Source organism: Mirounga leonina, unplaced genomic scaffold (assembly GCF_011800145.1).
Source record: "Mirounga leonina isolate KUSES-001 unplaced genomic scaffold, KU_Mleo_1.0 Mir_151, whole genome shotgun sequence".
Lineage (NCBI taxonomy): Eukaryota > Metazoa > Chordata > Mammalia > Carnivora > Phocidae > Mirounga > Mirounga leonina.
In genome coordinates this window covers 4,697,052-4,716,232 of record NW_023270377.1, presented here as the reverse complement: position 1 = coordinate 4,716,232, position 19,181 = coordinate 4,697,052, and the positions used below count along the sequence as shown (strand labels likewise).

The following is a 19,181-nucleotide window of genomic DNA, read 5'->3' as shown; positions in this document are numbered from 1 at the left end:
TCTCCCACTCTGGAAGTTGCTGGTTCTTGGGTCTTATCCAAGAGGGCTTTTTATCCAAACTGAAGGTAAGACTGATCTGTCCTGGGGTTCCCTAACTTTCCACTTGAAGACATGTTAGAGACACTGCTCTTGCACCCTTGAGTGCCAGGAGTAGGTGGACAGAGCTTGCAATGACCCTGTGATTGAGGCAGTCATGTCCAGGTGCAGCCCCTGGGGGTGGTCAAATGCATTTTAAACTTTTTTTTTTTAAACGGACTTTATTTTTTAGAGCAGTTCTAGGTGAACAGCAATATTGAGCAGAAGGTATAGAGGGTTCTGCTCTGCCTCCTGCCCCTACACACGCATGGCCTCCTCCACTACCCACATTCCCTCCAGAGTGGTTCATTTGTTGTGATCGATAAACTGATGCTGACATATTGTTATCACCCAGAGTCCATAGTTCCCCTTAGGGTTCACTCTTGGTGTTGTGCATTCTTTGTGTTTGGGCAAACGTATAATGACACATGTCCACCATTATGGTGCCATATAGAGTGTTTTCCCTGCTCTAAAAATCCTCTGCTCTAAAGTATCTTCTTAAAAAGAAATGGAATCACCTAGCAAGCTTTCTGATCTATCTCATTAAACCTGAATATTTAATTTCCCTCCGAAGTAAAATCCAGATTTCCTAAGCCACAACCTCCTTCATAAGAGACCACACCATTCATCTTTGTATCCCCTTCTGTGCCGTGAACACGATATTTGGTGAAAGGAGGGGAAAGCAGGACTTGGAAACAGTCATGGAATCCCAGAATGACGCTTTGCTGTCAGCACCTTCCCTCAGAACAGCTTCTCACGCATCTTTGGCAGTTCCAGGCCTAGAGAAGCCTGTGTAAGCATCCAGCTTGATCAGTGGACACTTTATTTATGACATTTTCCTATGGAAACTTGTAAGCCAGCAAACGGAAACCCCTACGTTCAGTACATCATCAAGAACTAATAGATTGATCATAAAAAAAAAGATCAACTACGTGAGAATATTGTGCTGCATCAGGTCATATCAAGAACCAGGATCTAGACATCCAAGAGAGGCAGCAGGTGGGGGAAGTTTGATGGAAGAGAAACTCAGCGTGCAATATTTAGCACTTACACAGAATGCTTGGCACATGGTGTCTTAGCTATTTCAGTTCTCTGCTCAGAGTTTGGGTCCGATTTTCTCCATCCCTGCCTTCCAGGTGTAAAATCTAAGATGGAAGTGGAAGGCTTGGACAGGCAAGTCTTCTTTCCTCCTGCTCTGAACCGCTGTGTTCTCCTGCCTGTTACTGTCAGGGGCCTTTTCCCACACCTAGAGAAAATACTCCCCAAATGGTATTTTAGGAGTGAAACTGCATGGTCCTTCGCCGAAGGGCAGTGGTGTGAGCAGCACATCACAGGGAAGCTACCACCCTCGCCTCTCCCTTGCTGTCTCCATCTTGGCGTGCACTTTTTCCCCCCAAGTGTAGTAACAAGTACACTTGTGAGGGGGTAACAAGTACCCGAGATACCTTGCTTTCCTAAAGAAGTCATTGTTTGAGTTGCATCCTCTTCAGAGCTCCAGATAAACAGGTGAGAGATGGCCCATATTTGGTTTTGCAGGCCAGGCCCCAGAGTGTAGGGGCAGTGTAGGGGTAGGGTTCAGGCGAGCTGCCAGGCCGCCCCCCCCCCCGGAGGCTCCGGTCCGCGCGGCGGCGATCCAGCCCGGCACTTCTGCCTGCCCACCGGGCCGCGCTCCCGCCGCCGCCTCCGCCGCCGCCGCGCTCCCGGGACTCGGCCGCCGGGCTGGGCGCGCGGCCTGCGGTCGCTGCACGTCGGCCCCCTCCCGCCCCGCCCCGGCGCGCATTTCCACTTTAAACCGCCGCCCGCCCGCCCGCCCGCCCCTCGGCCGCTGCCGCGCGGCTGCCCGCGAGTCCCAGCTCAGCGAGTGGCGGAGGCTGCGGAGCTGCCCAACTGTGCAGAAAAGGCCTGAAGATGCGAGCCGGCCCCGCGCCGTAGACAATGAAGCCGCGGGCGCCTCCGCCCGCCCCGGGCCCCGCGCGCTGCGGCCGCACCTGCCGGCGAGACCGCCCCCGCGCCTGACCGCCGGCTCGCCCGCCGCTCCGCCCACCCGCCCCGCCGGCCCATGGCTCGGCGCCCCGGGCCCGGACCCGCGCACTCGGGCCGCGCGGCGCACGGGCCGGCGGGCGCCAGGGCTGTCGTCCCCGCAGCCTGAGCTCAGCGCTCTCGGCCACCGGGGGGCGTGGGCCCACTCCGGGCGTGCCCGTTCCCCCGTCGCGCCCGCGACCGCGCGTCCCGGCCCGCGGCGCGCTGGATGCAGCGGGGCCCCGGCGGGCGGCGCGGCGGCGGCGGCCGTGGCCCTGGGCGCCATGTACCTGCTGGACGGCAGCAGCGAGCCCGCGTCTCCGCCCGCGGACGCGATGCCGCGCGGGACGCCCCCCAGGAAGACGGTCTACCGTATCTCCGTAACCATGGTCAGGAAGGACCAGCTGGCCGCGCCGGGCCCCGACCCACGCCCGGCTCTGAGGCCGCGGCCCGCGCGCTCCCCTGATGCGCCCGGACGGCTGGCGGAGGAGGCCGACGAGGAGGCGGCCGACGCCGAGGAGCCCGAGGGCCGCCGGCCGCGCGCCTGGGACTTCCGCGCCTTCCGCACCCGCAGCACTGGGCAGCTGGAGCTCGGGCGGCTCCGGCCTTGCGCACGCGGCCTCGAGCCCGCGGACTTGGCCGGCAGCGCCCCGGCCGTGGAGGAGGGGCCCGGCAGCCCCGACGTGGAGGGGGTCCGGGCCGCGCCCCTGCGGCGGAGCCTCAGCTTCAGGCACTGGAGCGGGCCCGAGGCGTCGCGGAGTCGGACCCTGGGCCGCGGGAGACGCCACAGCAGCTCCGGGAGCCTGGCCTGGGCGCCGGGGGGCGAGGCCTCGGCGGACTCCGGGCCCGCGGTGGAGCCCGCGGCGCCAGCGCAGCCCGCCTCGGAGAAGCGCAACACCCTGGATGTGGGCGAGGTGCTCAGCAAGAACGAAGCGCTCTCGGACCTGGAGCGCTGGGAGCGCAGCAAGAGCAAGAACCGCACGCTGGACAACAGCGACCTGCAGCGGCTGGAGCGCGCGCGGGCGGCGGCCGCGGGCCCCGGCGCCGCTTCGGAGCACCGGCTGCTGCGCTTCTTCAGCGGCATCTTCGCGCGCAGGGATGGCGCGCCCGGCGGCGGTCCCTCTCCCCGGAGCGGCGGCGCCTCGCGGCCCCGCGGCTACTTCAGCAGCCTGCGGCGCGCCCCAGCCGACGCGCACTCGTCCAGCGCGGAGAGCATCGACGGGTCCCCGCGCAGAGGTGGGCAGCGCGGCCAGGGAGGTGAGGGCAGTGGTGGGAGCTGGCCTGGTTCCGCAGCGGCCCGCTCAGCAGAGTACGTTGGGATTTGGGAGTAGCCAAGGGACCTGCGTTCCCCGAGCCACCGGCCGGCAGGTGGTCACGCCGGGTGTGAACTCGCGTACTGCGGGTTTTCCCCAGTAACACCGCTGCGGTCGGGAAGTGTGGCTGCCCCTGCCTCCAGTGTGTCTGGTGGTGCCGTTCGGAATCTGCTCAGCCGCTGTGAGCCTGTCTGGGGGGAGATCACCTTGCCGGGCGGCGCAGCCGCCTTCTCAAGCAGAGCCGTGCGCTCGCCGCCCCGCTGTGCGCTCGCAGACTGGGATGCCTGTGGGCTGCCTGGGACCTGGCCCTGAAGCTAGCACACAGGTGGTGCTGCCTGGCCAGGAGCAGCAGCGTTCATCTTGCTTAATTTCTTCCTCCACCTCCCAAGCCTGGCCTCCCTGTAGGTGCTGCCACGCGTGAGCGCTGTGGTGGCGCCTCCCTGACTTAGCCCCTCTCACCTATCGCGTTCCTGCTAAAGATGCTTCATCCCGGTGCTCAGGGAGACAGGCCTCTCCCCACGGCCTCTGGAATCTCAGCAGGAGAGCAAGTCTGGGAGGGCATTCTGTTTGCTAGTGATGTATTCTCCCGTACGGGAAGGAAAATCACAACCCCACAGCCTGTTCTGAAACTTCACTTCCCTGTTTCTTGCGCCCTCCAACAGGGACCTCACAGGGAAGGTTTTGGAGGCAGAGGTGACAATATTGTCTTGCAAGAACTAGGTAATCTGGTGGTGTTTGGAGGTCAGACTCCTCCAGAAGTTGCAAAACACAGATCCCTTTCTTTCCCCATGTGGGGTCATCACCCTAAAGGGAAGGGGGGTGGGTGAGCGGAGGGGCTGGATTGTTACACCCTGCTCATGTTGGGGTTGGAGGGGATGGATAAAGATACTGTCCCCATGCACTTCACCACCGAGAAATCATTAGTAACATCCCTTGTTCTGATTCCCAAACCCTGCTGCTGGTAGAAATGAGGGTAGTTGAGGCCCTGCAGTGTGGGCTTTAATTAGAGATTGTCCACTGGTAACTTACCCCCCTCCCCAGAGTACCGAGGATATTCCTCCCTAGTGGACTTCCCAGGTCAGCTGACTGCCTAGGGTGTGTATGCAAACAGCCAGGGCAAAGACATCATTGTGCTTGCCTAAGTATTTTTTTTTTTAAAGCAATTTTTTCTTTCTTTTTTTTTTTTTTAAGATTTTATTTATTTGCGAGAGAGAGAATGAGAGACAGAGAGTATGAGAGGGAGGAGGGTCAGAGGGAGAAACAGACTCCCTGCTGAGCAGGGGGCCCGATGTGGGGCTCGATCCCGGGACTCCAGGATCATGACCTGAGCCGAAGGCAGTCGTTTAGCCAACTGAGCCACCCAGGCGCCCTCGCCTAAGTATTTTTAAGGGAAACTGAAGATCAGTGATGTCATGTCGTAACATGCTTCTAATGATCCTCAGAATGTGATAGAGAATATTTGAAGTTAAGCACTTGAATATGCAGTAGAGTTAAGATCAGAATTTTCTTTTTATCGGTGAGGTTGTGATACAAAGTTACCTGTTGCCAGCCTTGTGTTAGTTGAACTTGCACATCTCGTGGCTAACCTGACCCGGAATGTTCTAGAAGGGACTGTGATTGACTCCAGCCATTATCCCATCCCTTCCTGCATGCTCTTAAGGTACTAAAAAATGATGTGAGTTATTTTGTTCAAGTTGGTTGGTGTAAAGTTGCTCTTGTCCTGACTTGCGTTCAGTGGAGGTTCAAATCCGCAGGGTCCAGTTCTGCCTATAATAGCAGGTTTGACTCTTTGTTCTCCTGGATTTGCTGAAAACAGTGATTAGCCGCCTGGGTTCCAGACAAGTACCCATGGTTGGCGGGGAGGGGAGTAGAAATGCACACACACGATTTAGAATGAACGCGTTTCATCGTGGTCCCTATTGATACAAGTTCAGAGTATTGGGGTTTGGGTATTGGTGATCTGGTCGGATGGATTGATGCATTTGGAAAGCAGAGGTATAAAGCTTGTTGGAATTTGTCCCTCTAGGGTAGTGTAAGATTATAACAATAATAACTACAGTAACGCTTGGTTTGTTTGTTTCTCAGGGTGGAATTACTTTGGTCTGAGACGTAACACTAGCTAGCATTGTAGGTTGTGTGGAAGAACGGACTATGAATGAGCTAGGTCACAGCACACACAGCCCGAATTCCAGGATCTCACTCGACTCTGAAGTTCGAGGTAATCACATAAAAAGCCACAGTCCTCACCTGCCTTTGGCTAAAAGGCCTGGAGCAGTGTCTCTGTTCTCGAGGTTTGGTAAGGTCAGTGGCTCTTCCAGTCAAGGTGCAGCCCCTTTATTATGCTGTTCTACTTTCTACATGTTTGCTTCCTCTGATGTAAATTGCTCAGAGTTAGGTGCTACTTAAATGAAGTTTTGAGTTTAAGGTAAAATGCTCTGAGGTAACATTCCGATGCAGTGGAACCCAGGCTCCGTTTCCCTGTAAGTGTCCGTAGCGCAAGGTCCACAAAGCCTTGCCCAAACCATGGGGCCAGGGAGGTCTGCAAGACTTAGAAAATTTGGATTTTAGGAAGGTAAAATGCTGTGTATTACAGGACACTGTGTGTATAGTGGGGGCAGCGTCCTGCATTCAGACACCGATAATGTGCAGCGGAGCCTGAGATAGTCCCATTCAGTGTGATAAGTATGTTTTGCCATTTAGAGTCTGCTAAGCATTTGTGAATAAAGCTTCCATCTTCAGTCCTTTATGGATTTCAGAACTACGGACAAATGCAGTATACATCATGAACAGCATCTCTAGCTTTCTTTAAATCTTGGGCCACAGTGTATTAAAATTTGAAGTTCTTTCAAGTATAAAGGAAATTAGAGGACCCTTGTCATCGGGGCAGGTTTTCCTTTCATTAGACTCTTTCAGCTATTAAGTTGTCAATTGGTTCTGGGAAAATAACTTTAAAAGACGAAGTAAGTATTATACTAGGTCGTTTACTTAGCTTCTGGGGATTACGTGCTTGGTCTTGGACAAGGTACCTAGACTAGGGAAGGAAGGTGGTTAGTCTTTTGAAGCATACACGGGCTCACACATCACGTGCGTGTGGTTTTCTTGTCTTAAAGCATCAGGATGAAAGGATCGGAGCACCTCCTTTTGTGGGATGGTTCTCTTGTGCCTTTTAATCCCTGTTAGGCATTTCCTCTTCCTCCGACTGTTACACCCCTGCCTCCCAGAGACCCGTGGCCGATTTCTCTCTCTTAGGTTCATAACCATCAGGAGCCCCAGAAGGTTTCAGAGCGGCCCTGTGTCCGATCAAGGGCAGGTTCCTATGACTTGATATCCCTCCCCCCCCCACCCCCCACCAGGACAGAGTCTGTTGACACAAGTATAATTTACTGCAAAAAAAAGATCGAATAACAAGTGATGAGTTACACTGCGGGGGGGGGGGGGGGGCCCTTCCCGGGCCTGCGCCCTGTGTCCCCCGCTGCTGCCGGCCAGCCCTCCCTGGAGCCAGCTGTAGGCATTGCCCGCGCGGGGCTGCAGGTGCCTTTGGGGTGTTCTGTTGCTGTCCGTGAGGATTGATGACAGCAATAAAGTGATTCACGGATAGCCCTGACTTAGCTTTTCAGATTAGTAGTTTACAACTGATTTTTGACAGCACGTTTTTTGAGTGGCTTTGTTCTTCAATTTCTGGTTTCCTTGATTTGTATCATGCCACTTGTGCAGCTAGGTAGACTGTTTTATAGTTAAAAAAAAACAAAACAAAAATCTTCAGTGGAGAAAGAGAGGAAGCAGTAATTAAATGAAATAAAATTACTGAAATAACTTGGTACATTTTTATTTTTTTAACTTGATTTGTTGCTGAAAAGGACATACACGGTTTTAAAGAAACAGTATAATTCAGAGTTTCTCATTTGAAACGGTTTAAACTAATTATGTACTCCATATTTGGGAAATCACATGGCTTTTTATAAATGAGTCTAGATAGTAATTTAGGAGAACCTTCATTGTTTTTGTTATAAGGTCAAATTGCTTTCCTGGAGAACAGAGCAGCCCACTCTGATCCAGGCAGGGCTGCCCCCACGAAGGTCAGCCAGGGACGCTCTAAGGCAGGCGCTGGAGGCTTGGATGGTGTCTTGCTGCATTAATTTTCTCAACGTGGAGGCCCGTGTGTCAGCATACCCACCTGTGAGCACCGGAATATCATGCTGCCAAAGGAACGTTCAAAAGTACATCTGCCAAAGAGGGTCTGAACAGTTCAACTCAGTTGGCCCATTGCAGCAAAATCTGGTTGGTTATAGAGTTAACACATACCTTTTGTTGGGAAGCGTAAGACTCAACTGTAAAGCACTGGTAGTACTTAACCCTTTTTTTAGTTGTCTTGTTTTTCTGTAGCATGGAACAGATATTTATTGAGTTTCTGTGGTGTGTTCTGAGCAGGAGCTAGAGCTAAGCAAGGCATCGTTCCTGTCTTTGGAGGCCCAGTAGTCTTTTGGGGGATGGAGAAGTTCTAAGGAATCACAGCTTCATGGGATACTGAGGGGAAGCAGGACTGTATTTCTCTGCACAACATACCTCCGTTAGAGCACTGCTAATCCCAGTGTGTAATAATAACCTCGTTTACATACTTGCCACTTCTCCCTCCTGGGCGTGAAGCCTGTGTTATTCCTCTTCATACTACAGAGTTTAGAGTACTGTGCTTGGCTCTTGTACTTTTAATAAATGTTTGTGGGAGGAATTAATGAGAGGACTGGGGAACACAAAAAAGGGAGCAAATGTCCTTGAGCAGGAGAAGGAGTTAATGAAGGCCTCACAGAGGGATAAAATGATTTGGGTCTTGCAGGATCACTAGGAGTTTAACAGCAGGAAAAGAGAAGATTCTCCGCCGGAAGGTTGGTTGGGATTTCTGTAGTTAACATCTAAGAAGTCATCCTGTTCCTCAAATGTATATGATTAGCACCAACATCAAGCATAAGAAAGGATATTACAGCTTCCACAATGAGTTGTTTTGTTTTGTTTTTAGTATAAATTTGTTTTTGGTAGGAAATCTCCTTTAGGCTGTTACTTTTCTCGGTAATGATTCAAACAATCATTAATTTAAAATGATGTCACAGTGAGTAAAATAATGAAGAAAAGTAAAGGTTTTATTTATTAAGGACAGTGATTGAGAGAAAGTATGTAGAGCTACAGTTCTGTCCCCAGGTGATGAACAGAATTGGGATTAAGGTCAACAGATTAGCAAAAAGAAGGGAGATTATTGTCTTTGTATCATTTCGAGAGAAGGACCATCTGCCCGCCATAGTTTTGCTCTGGGTTTTGTTCAGCTCAAATCTGAGTCAGCTGTGGTGTTGATGTTTACTTGTTTTTAGGTGACGGCCCTCGAAATTCTGTTTCTCGTTAGGTTTTTCAGTTGACAGAGGCATTCACATCTGTTCTCTTTTCTCCCATTAAGTAAGAATTAACGTAGATGCCTCTATAATTAAACATGTTAGTCCCTGTCCATTCATTTGGTTGGTGTTCTTGTAATCTCTTGTTATTTCCATTTTCTTAGTTGGTTTTCCATCCTAACATCACCAGTGGATCCAAAGACTCAGAGCTTATGGAGAAATCAGCTTTCCTGGGTTGGAAAGTGGACACTGTTGCTCACTCATTCTGTACCAGGCCGCCCCAGTGGGAGGCTTGTGAAGGGATCCTTTGGCTTGTCCTTATCTAACAAATGCAGATAATTTTAAGAGGTGCATTTCAGTTGGCAGGAATGAAAGGGAAAATGAGGGTCACTTTCCTACACAGTCCTTTGTTGGGGATTGTACGGAGTGCTGAATCTATTTCTGGTGTGATAGTAGGTCCAAGACTTTGCATGACGCAGTGAGCCAGGCGTTTCCGGGAGCACGCAGGACTGCTCCCTTTATTCAGTGGATTGTCTTTGAGTGGGACCAGCGGGACACACATTCACTTGAGTAGATGCCCACTTGTTTGAGATGGTCGTCAAAGGGAGTCTTGTGCTCTCTCCGTGCCTGTCATTGCCCGGGCTGCTTTCAGAGGTCCTGCTGACCCACTCCAGAGAGGGGAGTCCATGGACAATGCCACCAGCCTTGCTGGGGCAGCTCGCATTCTCTCCAGTTCCTACCCCCATCAGAATCGCTCAGACGCCACTTCTTCAGTTGATGGGGGTGGGGAACGGCGGGTATTTATCCAGTTTGTACCTTCCTGCTCACTTCGCAAGGGCTTTAAAACAACCCAGCACCAGTCGGTCTGTGAAGTGTGTGAAACAGGATTCTGGACTTAGGGATGCTTACCTGTGACTTGCTTTCCTGCAGCTTACATCCCGCTACCTTAGAAACGGGCACAGTTCCTGTGGTGTGGGAGTCCCAGAGCAAGGCTGCTTCTGTCTCCTTCCACACCACGCAGCCAGCTCTTCGATAGCTCCCAGGTATTTGGAGCTTATTCTTCTGATTCGTTTAGTTCCCAAACTAGAATCCCCACCTTGTGAGAGTCTGATCTCTCTTGCATTCAAGAGTGTGTCCCGAATCAGCTTTCTTGATCTGGTTCATGGAAGATTCTGGGAGCCAAGTTCATTGAAGACACCGGAGATTTTTAGTTTGAAAGAGAAGCCCGGGAGTGTGGAGACTTGTCTGCCAGTATTTGAGAAGCAGACATAAGAAGGGCCCAGCAGTTAGTACCGATGAGGGAAACTTCCAGGGAAAGGGATTTTGCCTCAAAAGTAGGCAGTCACTTCTCAGAAGCCCACACACTGTGGAACAGGCCGCCTTCTTATGTGGAAAGTTCCCATCACTGGAGGTGTCCAAACCCAGGCCAGTCAGGGAATGTTGGAAGGGGTGCTGTGTTTGTTGTCTGGGGGCTTAGAATTGATGGTCTTAAGGCCTCCTCCCAGTTTTAAGGTCAAGAGTTCCCTTCAGGATCTAGAATTTTGATGATTTTGTACCTGGTGTTCTCTCAGAAAGTGGCTTTCTCCCAAACTCAAAGGGAGATTTGTCTGTATTTTCTTTGTCTTCTTGCCTGGCCCCCACCTGGCCCCCAATGTGGCTCCCGCTTTGTTCTGCTGGCTCATCGAGTCAGGGTAGGAGTTCTGCCTGCCAGCCAGAAATAGTCGGCTCCCCCCTTACTCCACTGTCTCCCCAACAGCTGCCCCCACACCCCTCTCCAGCTAGTGCTCCCGGGCTCATGTTTTTTGGCCCATTGGGTCCCTGAGGTACAGATGTCATTTGTCCCCTTGGCTCCAGGGTGGTGGGGGATGTCTGAGCATGACGTCACGGCATTTCCTTCTTGCTCGCTTCCTCTTGGTGACCTGACTCAGGTGTGTGAGTGGTACCATGATGGGTGGCAGGAAGGAATGTTCTACGTACCGTGGGAGATTTTAAGTTGCCGTGTGGAGAAGGCAGTGTTGAGTCGGTGGGGTAGGTTTCATCTTGGTGGCAACACTCAGGTTCGCCCGTGCCCCGACACAGCACGTAACTGCCCTGAGCTCTGTCTGCCTCATGCGTTTAAGTAAGGGGTTCACTCCCCACCTGGCTGGTTCTCAGGAAGGCCCAGGGGTGAGTGGGAAAGCACGCACTAAGCCATGCAGGTCAACGGCGTTGGCCTTGCTTTAGTTATTATCTCTGAGAAGTTCTGCAGAAGATCCAGGGATAGAGAATACCAAATACGTGGATATGCTTGGATTTATGTGTGCTGTGAGATGTGCATTTGCCCAGGTGGGGCGAATTCCCTCCCCATGCTATGGCAAGTATAAGTCAACCTTGTGGTTTGTTTTCAGCATGTCACCCTGTATTTCTCACAATCTGCAGTTTTAACTGCTGCTTTTTAAATTACTGACCATTGTACCTTCAAATTGTAAGCCGGGAGAGCAGTCCTCTTTTGTCTTTGGCATCATCTCCTCCCGCCCCTCGCCCCCTTCTTTATTCATGTCACTAGAAGATTAGCTGTTCTTTGCAGCATATGAATTCATGTCATTCCTGATCCACGCCAAGATGCGTTGATTTCAGAAAGCTGTTCCTAGCAGTGCCTTCCCTTATCCTGCTCCTGCTTCCTCCTGGAGGGCCGGCAGCTGGAGAGCATCAGCTGCAGAGCAGAGGACCCCGCGTCCCTGAAGGAAGAAACCCCCTTCCCACGTTAGTGACTGATCGTTCTCTTGGCAGTGACTTGCAGCCTTCACAGTAATAAGCACTGGTATGAAGTATTTATCAAGTGTGTTCGGTGAAGTATTTTGTAATAAAGATCATTTGGAGCGTTCCACATTATCCTATAATGTTTATGTTTTCTAGTATAATGACCCAGGTGGTGTCATTGGACCCGTGTTGCTCTCAAGCCAACGTTCTGACTCTCTTTTTATGGATAGATCCTCCCTGGGCTTAACGATGGGGCAAGGTGCTGATAAACCCATTGTAAGTTGGTACCATCCGAAGTTGGTAGACCTAACTTACTGAGCATTACGGCTTAGCCTAGCCCACCTTCAGTGTGCTCAGAACACTTCCATTAGGCTGCAGTGGGCAGAATCGTCTGACACAAAGTCTGATTTGTGATAAAGTGCCGTCTCCTGCAATGTGTTGAACACCGTACTGAGAGTAACAGACACAATGTCTGTGGACACAGAACGGTTGTGTGTATCTCGTTGACCCCGTGATCGCTGGCTGCCTGGGAGCCGCCGCTGGCCTGCATCCGAAAGGGGCTTGGACCACACGTCGACAGCAAGCACGGTCTCTACTGAACGCATTCGTTTTCGCAGCCTCGTGCATCGGGGACCGTCCGTTTGGTGCTGCTGCTTTGGATGAAAGTGCCGCGCTTGGCCGTTCGCTCTAGTATAGAACACGCTCATCACTAGTGCCCGCGAGAAACCCTAGTGAGAGGCCCTTTGGGTTGAAACATAAGAGATGGAGCATAGGGAGCGGACTCCGTGGCTGGGCTTCCTTGTAGGGACCCCCACCCTTTAAGACTGAGGAGTGGTAAAGAGATACGTGCATAAGATTGAGAACATCTGCGTTGTCAGTGGCCCGGGGCTCAAGTTTTAAGAAACTGGGCAGCTTTGGGCAAGAGTTAGGGCTTTGATGTGGCTGTGGGGGAAGCGTGGGGCCTGAGCCCGGGTGGTGGTGGGATGGAGCGGGGGTCTGGGTGTGAATGCCGGTGTGCAGAAGCATCAAGGGTCCGGGACCTCTCTGGAAGCTGCATCTTAGGAGGTGCTCTTGGGCCTGTTCATGGGGACCAGTCTTGGGTAATGATGGATGCCCCCATGCCTGTTTACTGGCCTCAGTGGGCCGGGGCAAGGGGACCCAGGTGGCCTCTTCACGTCCTTGGAGAGGCACTGAGGACACAAGTCTGGCCTCCCTGAGGACTTGCCTTTATGTGGCAGCAGGTGGCCATGCATTCGGACTGGTTCTGATGCTTGCAGTGTGGCTGCTGGTAGCAGGCTGGCACTTCTTGTCCTCACCTCATCGGGAGTGTTTGTTCTGACGGTTCTTCTGCAGAGGGTCCTCTGAAGGCCTCGCCAGGAAAAGCATGGGCCAGTGGGAAGAGAGTCTGCGGGCCCCCAGAGGCTCCTTCTCCGTCACCCCGGGCGCACTGCCCATCTGCACGCTGGGCTGGCTCGGGGCCATGGCGCCAGGTGAGGTGACCAGCGCCCTTGGCTGTGGTTTGGGACTCGGTGGCCACACACTTACCCTTACCTTCTCCTCTCAGCTGCTTGGTCCGCTGCCTGCCTGAGAGTTTCTGCTCCTTTCACACTCAGCACGACCGTTGCACGGTTCTCCCTGCAGGTGGAGAGCACACACTGGAAGGGAGCTTTTTCCAATCCAGTGCTTTGGTCCTGAGCTCCTTTCTGCCACACTGGGACAGCCAGACACACGGACACACAGACACAGCCACTCGGGAAGGCGTTCGTCTTTTTACAGACCCGTTCAAGTTTGAAGCCTTCGCCTACCCATTCTTAAACTAGGATCTCAGAGTTTATGACACGAGTGAGCGTCAAGGGGCGCCTGGGTGGCTCAGTCGGTGAGCGTCCGACTCGGTGTCGGCTCAGGTCATGATCAGGGTCATGAGATCGAGCCCATGTCAGCCTCTGCTCGGCACGGAATCCGCTTGAGACTCTCCCTCTGACCCTTCCTGCTACACCCCCCCCAAAATAAATAAATCTTTTTTTTTTTTTTTAAGTGGGCGTCAAATGCAACAGAACCTAAAAACCTGAGGCAGTTAACCTAATGTCGAATGCGCCGCTAGCTGTGAGCAGAGCTTATGAAATGCCACGCCCGGCACTGCTGGGTGGTTGAGTTTTGAGAGCAGAGGAGCAGCAGAGGAGCAGGTCCAGCACGAGAGGACTGGGGAGTTTCCTCTTCTCCGCACACACACGGGAGTCGAGGCCTGCAGAGGGTCTGACTTGGTTTGTGCGTGTTAACACTGAGGTCGTGTGACGCACGGAGGTTTCGAGTCTGCCGTGCTGCCCCTTTGGGAAGAGCACTGATACCTAAGTGTTTTACAGCATTTTATTTACAGTATTTTACAGCATTTACGGTATTTACAGTGCTCACTTGGGGGGGGTGGTTTCGACACAAGCAGTTGCAAATTCTGGGTCACAGGAAGGCATTTTGAATAACCGTGTTCCTGTTTACACCCTCACCCCCACCCCCGGGCTCCACGAGATCCTGATGGATCCCGAAGGCCTCGTAACTTCGCGCTCGTCCCCTTGACGTGCAGGTCAGAGGCCAGGCAAGCACGGCTGACAGGATCCCCTGTGTCCAGAGCCTGCAGGAACCCTCGCTCTACAGTGAGCCTGATTCTCAACCGAAGAACCTGTTTGCTCTCAACCCGCATTCCCAAGGCAGTTAATTTTCCACATTGCAGGAGATTTTTGTGACATTTCCTTTTCCTTCAAGTCTTTTTTTTTTTTTAAGACTTTATTTATTTATTTGACAGAGAGAGACACAGCGAGAGAGGGAACACAAGCAGGGGGAGAGGGAGAGGGAGAAGCAGGCTTCCCGCGGAGCAGGGAGCCCGATGCGGGGCTCGATCCCAGGACCCTGGGATCATGACCCGAGCCGAAGGCAGACACTCAACGACTGAGCCACCAGGCACCCCTTTTCCTTCAAGTCTTAGGGTAGATACTGATCCCGCCGCAGGAGATGAAATCGTGTTTCCATCAGGCAGCAGTTCGGCTTAGCATTCCTGGGTGGCGTCCGTCAATGGGTACCTTTCGTGCTCCGGACCTGCATCCCTGTAACTCCCTCCCTGTGCCGGGCTTGAAGCCCGACCCTCGTTTGGACTATGCGTACCTCGGGGTGACAGTGTGACTTGGGTCGGGAATGCCACGTCAATCCCAGAAGGGTCATTCTTCTTGGACCCTTAGGCTCTGTAGGCGGTCGAGGTGCCTGCGTGTTAGGTGTCCGTTCCTGGGCGTGTCCCTTGGAGTCTGGGGTCCTGCGTGTGTGTTTGTGAAGCATGTTCCTGTCCTGGGAGTCAGCGAGGGTCCCATCAGCTCAGGTGCCCTTCGTGTTGCCAGCCCCTCAGCTTCAGAAACACTTCTGGAACTTTCTGCCTCCCCCAGGTCTTCAGTGTGCGCTGCAGGCCCAGGCTGCTTTCAGGAACCTCTCATCCTGCCTGGTCAGACCCCAGGCGCCCTGGGTTCCGCTGTCGCGCTCCAGTGTCAGGTGGGGCCGGCGGGGGACGGAAGTTTTCCCCTTTGTGGACATGTGTGTCGTGGCCGTGTGTGTGCCGGCTCTTGCCCCATGACTAGCACAGGGCGGTGCTGTCACTGAAAGGCGAACTGTCCTTTGTCCAGGGTGCCAGGCAGCGTGTCGCGGCGTTGGGCGGATTGCTGTGCCGACAGCTCGGGGCGCAGAGCCTGGACGCGGCGGGGCCTCGGTCCTGTCCCTGCCCTGCGGTCTGGCGCACCGTAGCCACATCCTCTGGACGTTTGCGGGCTGGGTGCCGTTGTCCTTGAGTCCAGCAACCACCCTGCAAGTGGCGTGTTGTCCCACAGGTCAGGAGAGCGAGCCGGTTGTCTGTAGAGCGGTGAACAGATCAGCCCCCCGCTCAGCCTTCAGATGCCAGCCCTGCTTACCCCCCGCCCCCCACACTCCCCTTCATTCCCTGTCACCCCCCATGGCCCTGGGGCCAGAGTGACGCTCGGACAGAGTGAGCCACCGTGCTCTGAGCGCACGCCCGTCAGGCGGCACCACGCGAACTTGCCGCCCTGCGTGGGCTCTCCGAGTCTCTGACACGGTATCGACGCCTCGGCTCGTGTGCGGAAACGAGCAGACTGCGGTGTGTCTCCAGGACCTCTGCGTTCGGGACCTCAGAGAGAGGCAGGCACAGAGGCCGTGCGGGAAGTGGGGGTGTGTTTATTTTTTTATTTTTTATTTTTTTAAAGATTTTATTTATTTATTTGAGAGAGAGAATGAGAGACAGCATGAGAGGGAGGAGGGTCAGAGGGAGAAGCAGACTCCCCGCCGGGCAGGGAGCCCGACGCGGGACTCGATCCCGGGACTCCAGGATCATGACCTGAGCCGAAGGCAGTTGCTTAACCGACTGAGCCACCCAGGCGCCCCTTGGGGTGTGTTTGTAAGCCACGGGGGGTCCGGTGTGGGGGTGCTGGCCTTGTCCTGTGCAGGTTCCGGAGCGCTCAGGGCTGTTTCGCCGCTGCCCTCCCCACCTTCGATCGTCATTTCAGGCCAGTAATTTCTGATGTTGGCAGGCCGCAATAGGGGACCTCCCCAACAGGCCCCCTCCATCTCAAGCCCAGTGAAGATTGGCCACATTTCCACTGTCCCGCGATTTGTGCTCTTCAGAGCAGTCCTGGGGCGAGTGTGGGCCGGCGGTAGCTTCTCCCGCGTGGCGGCAGGCTGGGCCGCTGCTGTCCGAGCAGGTGGGCCCTGGGCTCGCGCGTCGCCCTCCCTGCCGGGCCATCATCAGAGCTGAGATGTCAGGCTGGGTACTCGCTTTCTGGACTGTTACTGAGCACTTAAGGACATGAAGTGGTACTTACGATGTTTTGGTTTTTAAAATTTTTATTAAAGTAGGGTTGACACAGTGTCGTGTTAGTTTCAGGCATACAGCGTAGTGGTTGGAGAAGTCTCTGCGTTACTCCGAACTCACCACGATGAGGGTCGTTACCGTGTCACCATAGGACATTCTCACCCCATCACCGAGTATACTGTCTATGCTGTACTTTTCATCCCTGTGACTTACTTTGTACCTAGAAGTTTGTACTTCTTAATCCCCTTCACTTGGTCCACCCCACTACCTCCCTCCCCTCTGGCAACCACCAGTTCTCTGTACTGGGGAGTCTGTTTTTGTTTTTTGTTTGTTTTTTAAAGATTTTATTTGAGAGAGCAAGCGAGCGTGTGCACATGGGTGGGGAGGAGCAGAAGGAGAGAGAGAGAGAATCGCAGCACGGAGCCCAACACAGGGTTCGATCTCATGACCTTGAGATCATTTCCTGAGCCGAAATCAAGAGTCGGACGCTCAACCGACTGAGCCACCAGGCACCCGTTTGTTTTGTTTGTTTTTTTTTTTTTAGATTCCACACGTAAGTGAAGTCATATGGTATTTGTCTTTCTGTGATTTATTTAACATAATAGTTCCTGGGTCCATGCATATTGTGGCAGATAGCAGCATCTCATTCTTTTTTATGGTTGGGTAATATTCGTGTGTGTGTGTGTGTGTGTGTGAGAGAGAGAGAGTATACATACATCACGTATTATGGACTCGGGTTGCATCCATGTCTTGGCTATTGTAAACATAGGGGTGCATGTGCCCTTTTAAATTAGTGTTTTCATTTTCTTTGGGGAAATAAATACCCAGTAGTGGAATTACTGGATCATGTGGTATTTCTATTTTTAATTTTTTGAGGACCTTCACGTTGTTTCCACAGTGGTTGCACCAATTTGCATTCCCATCAGTGCATGAAGGTTGCTTTTTCTCCACATGCTCGCCAACACTTGTTGTTTCTTGTGTTGTTGATTCTAGCTATTCTGACAGTTGTGAGATGATACTTCGTTATGGCTTTGATTTGCATTTCCGGGATGAGTGATGTCGAGCATCTTTTCATGTGTCGGTCATTTCTGTATGTCTTCTTTGGAGAAATATTTATTCAGGTCCTCTGCCCATTTTTAATCAGATTATTTGTTTTTCCGGTGTTGAGTAGTGTAAGTTCTTTGTATATTCTGGATACTAACCCCTTATTGGATATGTTATTTGCAAATATCTTCTCCCTTTCAGTAGGTTGCCTTTTTGTTATGTTGATGGTTTCCTTCCCTGTGCAAAGCTTTTTATGTTCCTGTAGTCCCAATAGTTTATTTTTGCTTTTGTTTCCCTTGCCTGAGGAGACATATCCATAAGTACCTTGCTAAGGTCAATGTCCGAGAGATTACTGCCTGTGTTTTCTTTTAAGATTTTTATGGTTTCCGGTCTCACATTTAGGTCTAATCCATTTTGAGTTTATTTTTGTGTGTGGTGTAAGAAAGCAGTCTGGTTTCGTTCTTTTGCATGTAGCTGTCCAGTTTTCCCAGCTCCATTTATTGAAGAGACTGTCTTTTCTTCACTGTATGATCATGTCTTTGTGTCGTATGTTAATTGACTATATAAGCTCGGTTTATTTCTGGGCTTTTCTGTTCTGTTCCATTGATCTGTGTGTCTACTTTTATGTCAGTACATACCGTTTTGTTTATTGTAGCTTTGTAGTACACCTTGGACTTGAGGATTGTGATACCTCTAGCTTTTCTTCTTTCTCAAGGTTGCTTTGGCTATTCAGGATGTTTTGCTGTTCCATATAAATTTTAGAGTTATTGTTCTACTTCTGTGAAAAATACTGTTGGCATTTTGATAGGATTGCATTAAATCTATAGATTGCTTTGGTGGTATGGACATTTTAACAATATTGATTTCTTCCAATCCATGAGCATGGAATATCTTTTCATTACTTGTTTCGTCTTCAGTTTCTTTCATCAGTGTCTTACAGATTTCAGAGTACAGATCTTTCATCTTGGTGAATTTATTTTTAGGTATTTGATGTACAGTGTTTCTCAAAATGCTTCTTCTGCTTGCTTTCCTTGGACTAATTTTATGTGACGGTGGATGGATCTCATGCCTGCATGTGTTTGCTGGGTATGATGTGACTGTCCGTGTCTGGGTGACTGGAGACCCCTCGGTCTCCCTCCTCACTGGCTTCTGGGTGACTGGAGACCCCTCGGTCTCCCTCCTCATTGGCTTCTGGGTGACTGGAGACCCCTCGGTTTTAGGTATTTGATGTACAGTGTTTCTCAAAATGCTTCTTCTGCTTGTTTTCCTTGGACTAATTTTATGTGACGGTGGATGGATCTCATGCCTGCGTGTGTTTGCTGGGTATGATGTGACTGGACGTGTGTGGGTGACTGGAGACCCCTTGGTCTCCCTCCTCACTGGCTTCTGGGTGACTGGAGACCCCTCGGTCTCCCTCCTCACTGGCTTCGGGCAGTACTGACACACATGCATTCCCCCGTCACTCATGGGCCCCCAGGTGCTTCTGTTACCTTGTCCTGGCTGAGGAGGCATCTTGCTGCCTGACCCACACCTGGGGCCAACGCAGTGGCTTCACTTTTCGTGCTCAGGGACTTCAGTACATATTTCCAAAACAAACAGCTTGGAAAGTTAAAGCTAGAAGGGACCTTGACCCTCCCACTTCCCAATCTTAATCCCTACCCTTTTGAAGGTAAAAGCAGCACCTGGCTTTTTAAAGGCCCCGTCCAGGTGGGCTCCCGAGGCTGCAGGCAGGTGCAGGAGGGCGCCTGTCCCGCATGCCCTCAC

General features: G+C 52.2%; 1 protein-coding gene across 9 annotated transcripts in view; it reads left to right on the top strand.

Annotated features, from left to right (window-relative positions):
• The window catches only part of AGAP1 (ArfGAP with GTPase domain, ankyrin repeat and PH domain 1), a 524,731-nt gene that overhangs the window by 141,405 nt on the left and 364,145 nt on the right, over positions 1-19,181 (top strand). For 4 of the 9 annotated variants that reach the window (XM_035006801.1, XM_035006800.1, XM_035006799.1 and 1 more), the window contains exon 1: positions 2,155-3,351. The exons of the other annotated variants lie outside the window; for them this stretch is intronic. In XM_035006801.1, coding sequence (XP_034862692.1) covers positions 2,379-3,351 — 973 coding nt within the window. In that variant the 5' untranslated portion in view covers positions 2,155-2,378. Of the gene's footprint in view, positions 1-2,154; positions 3,352-19,181 lie in introns of those variants that run through there. 9 annotated transcript variants of the gene reach the window in all.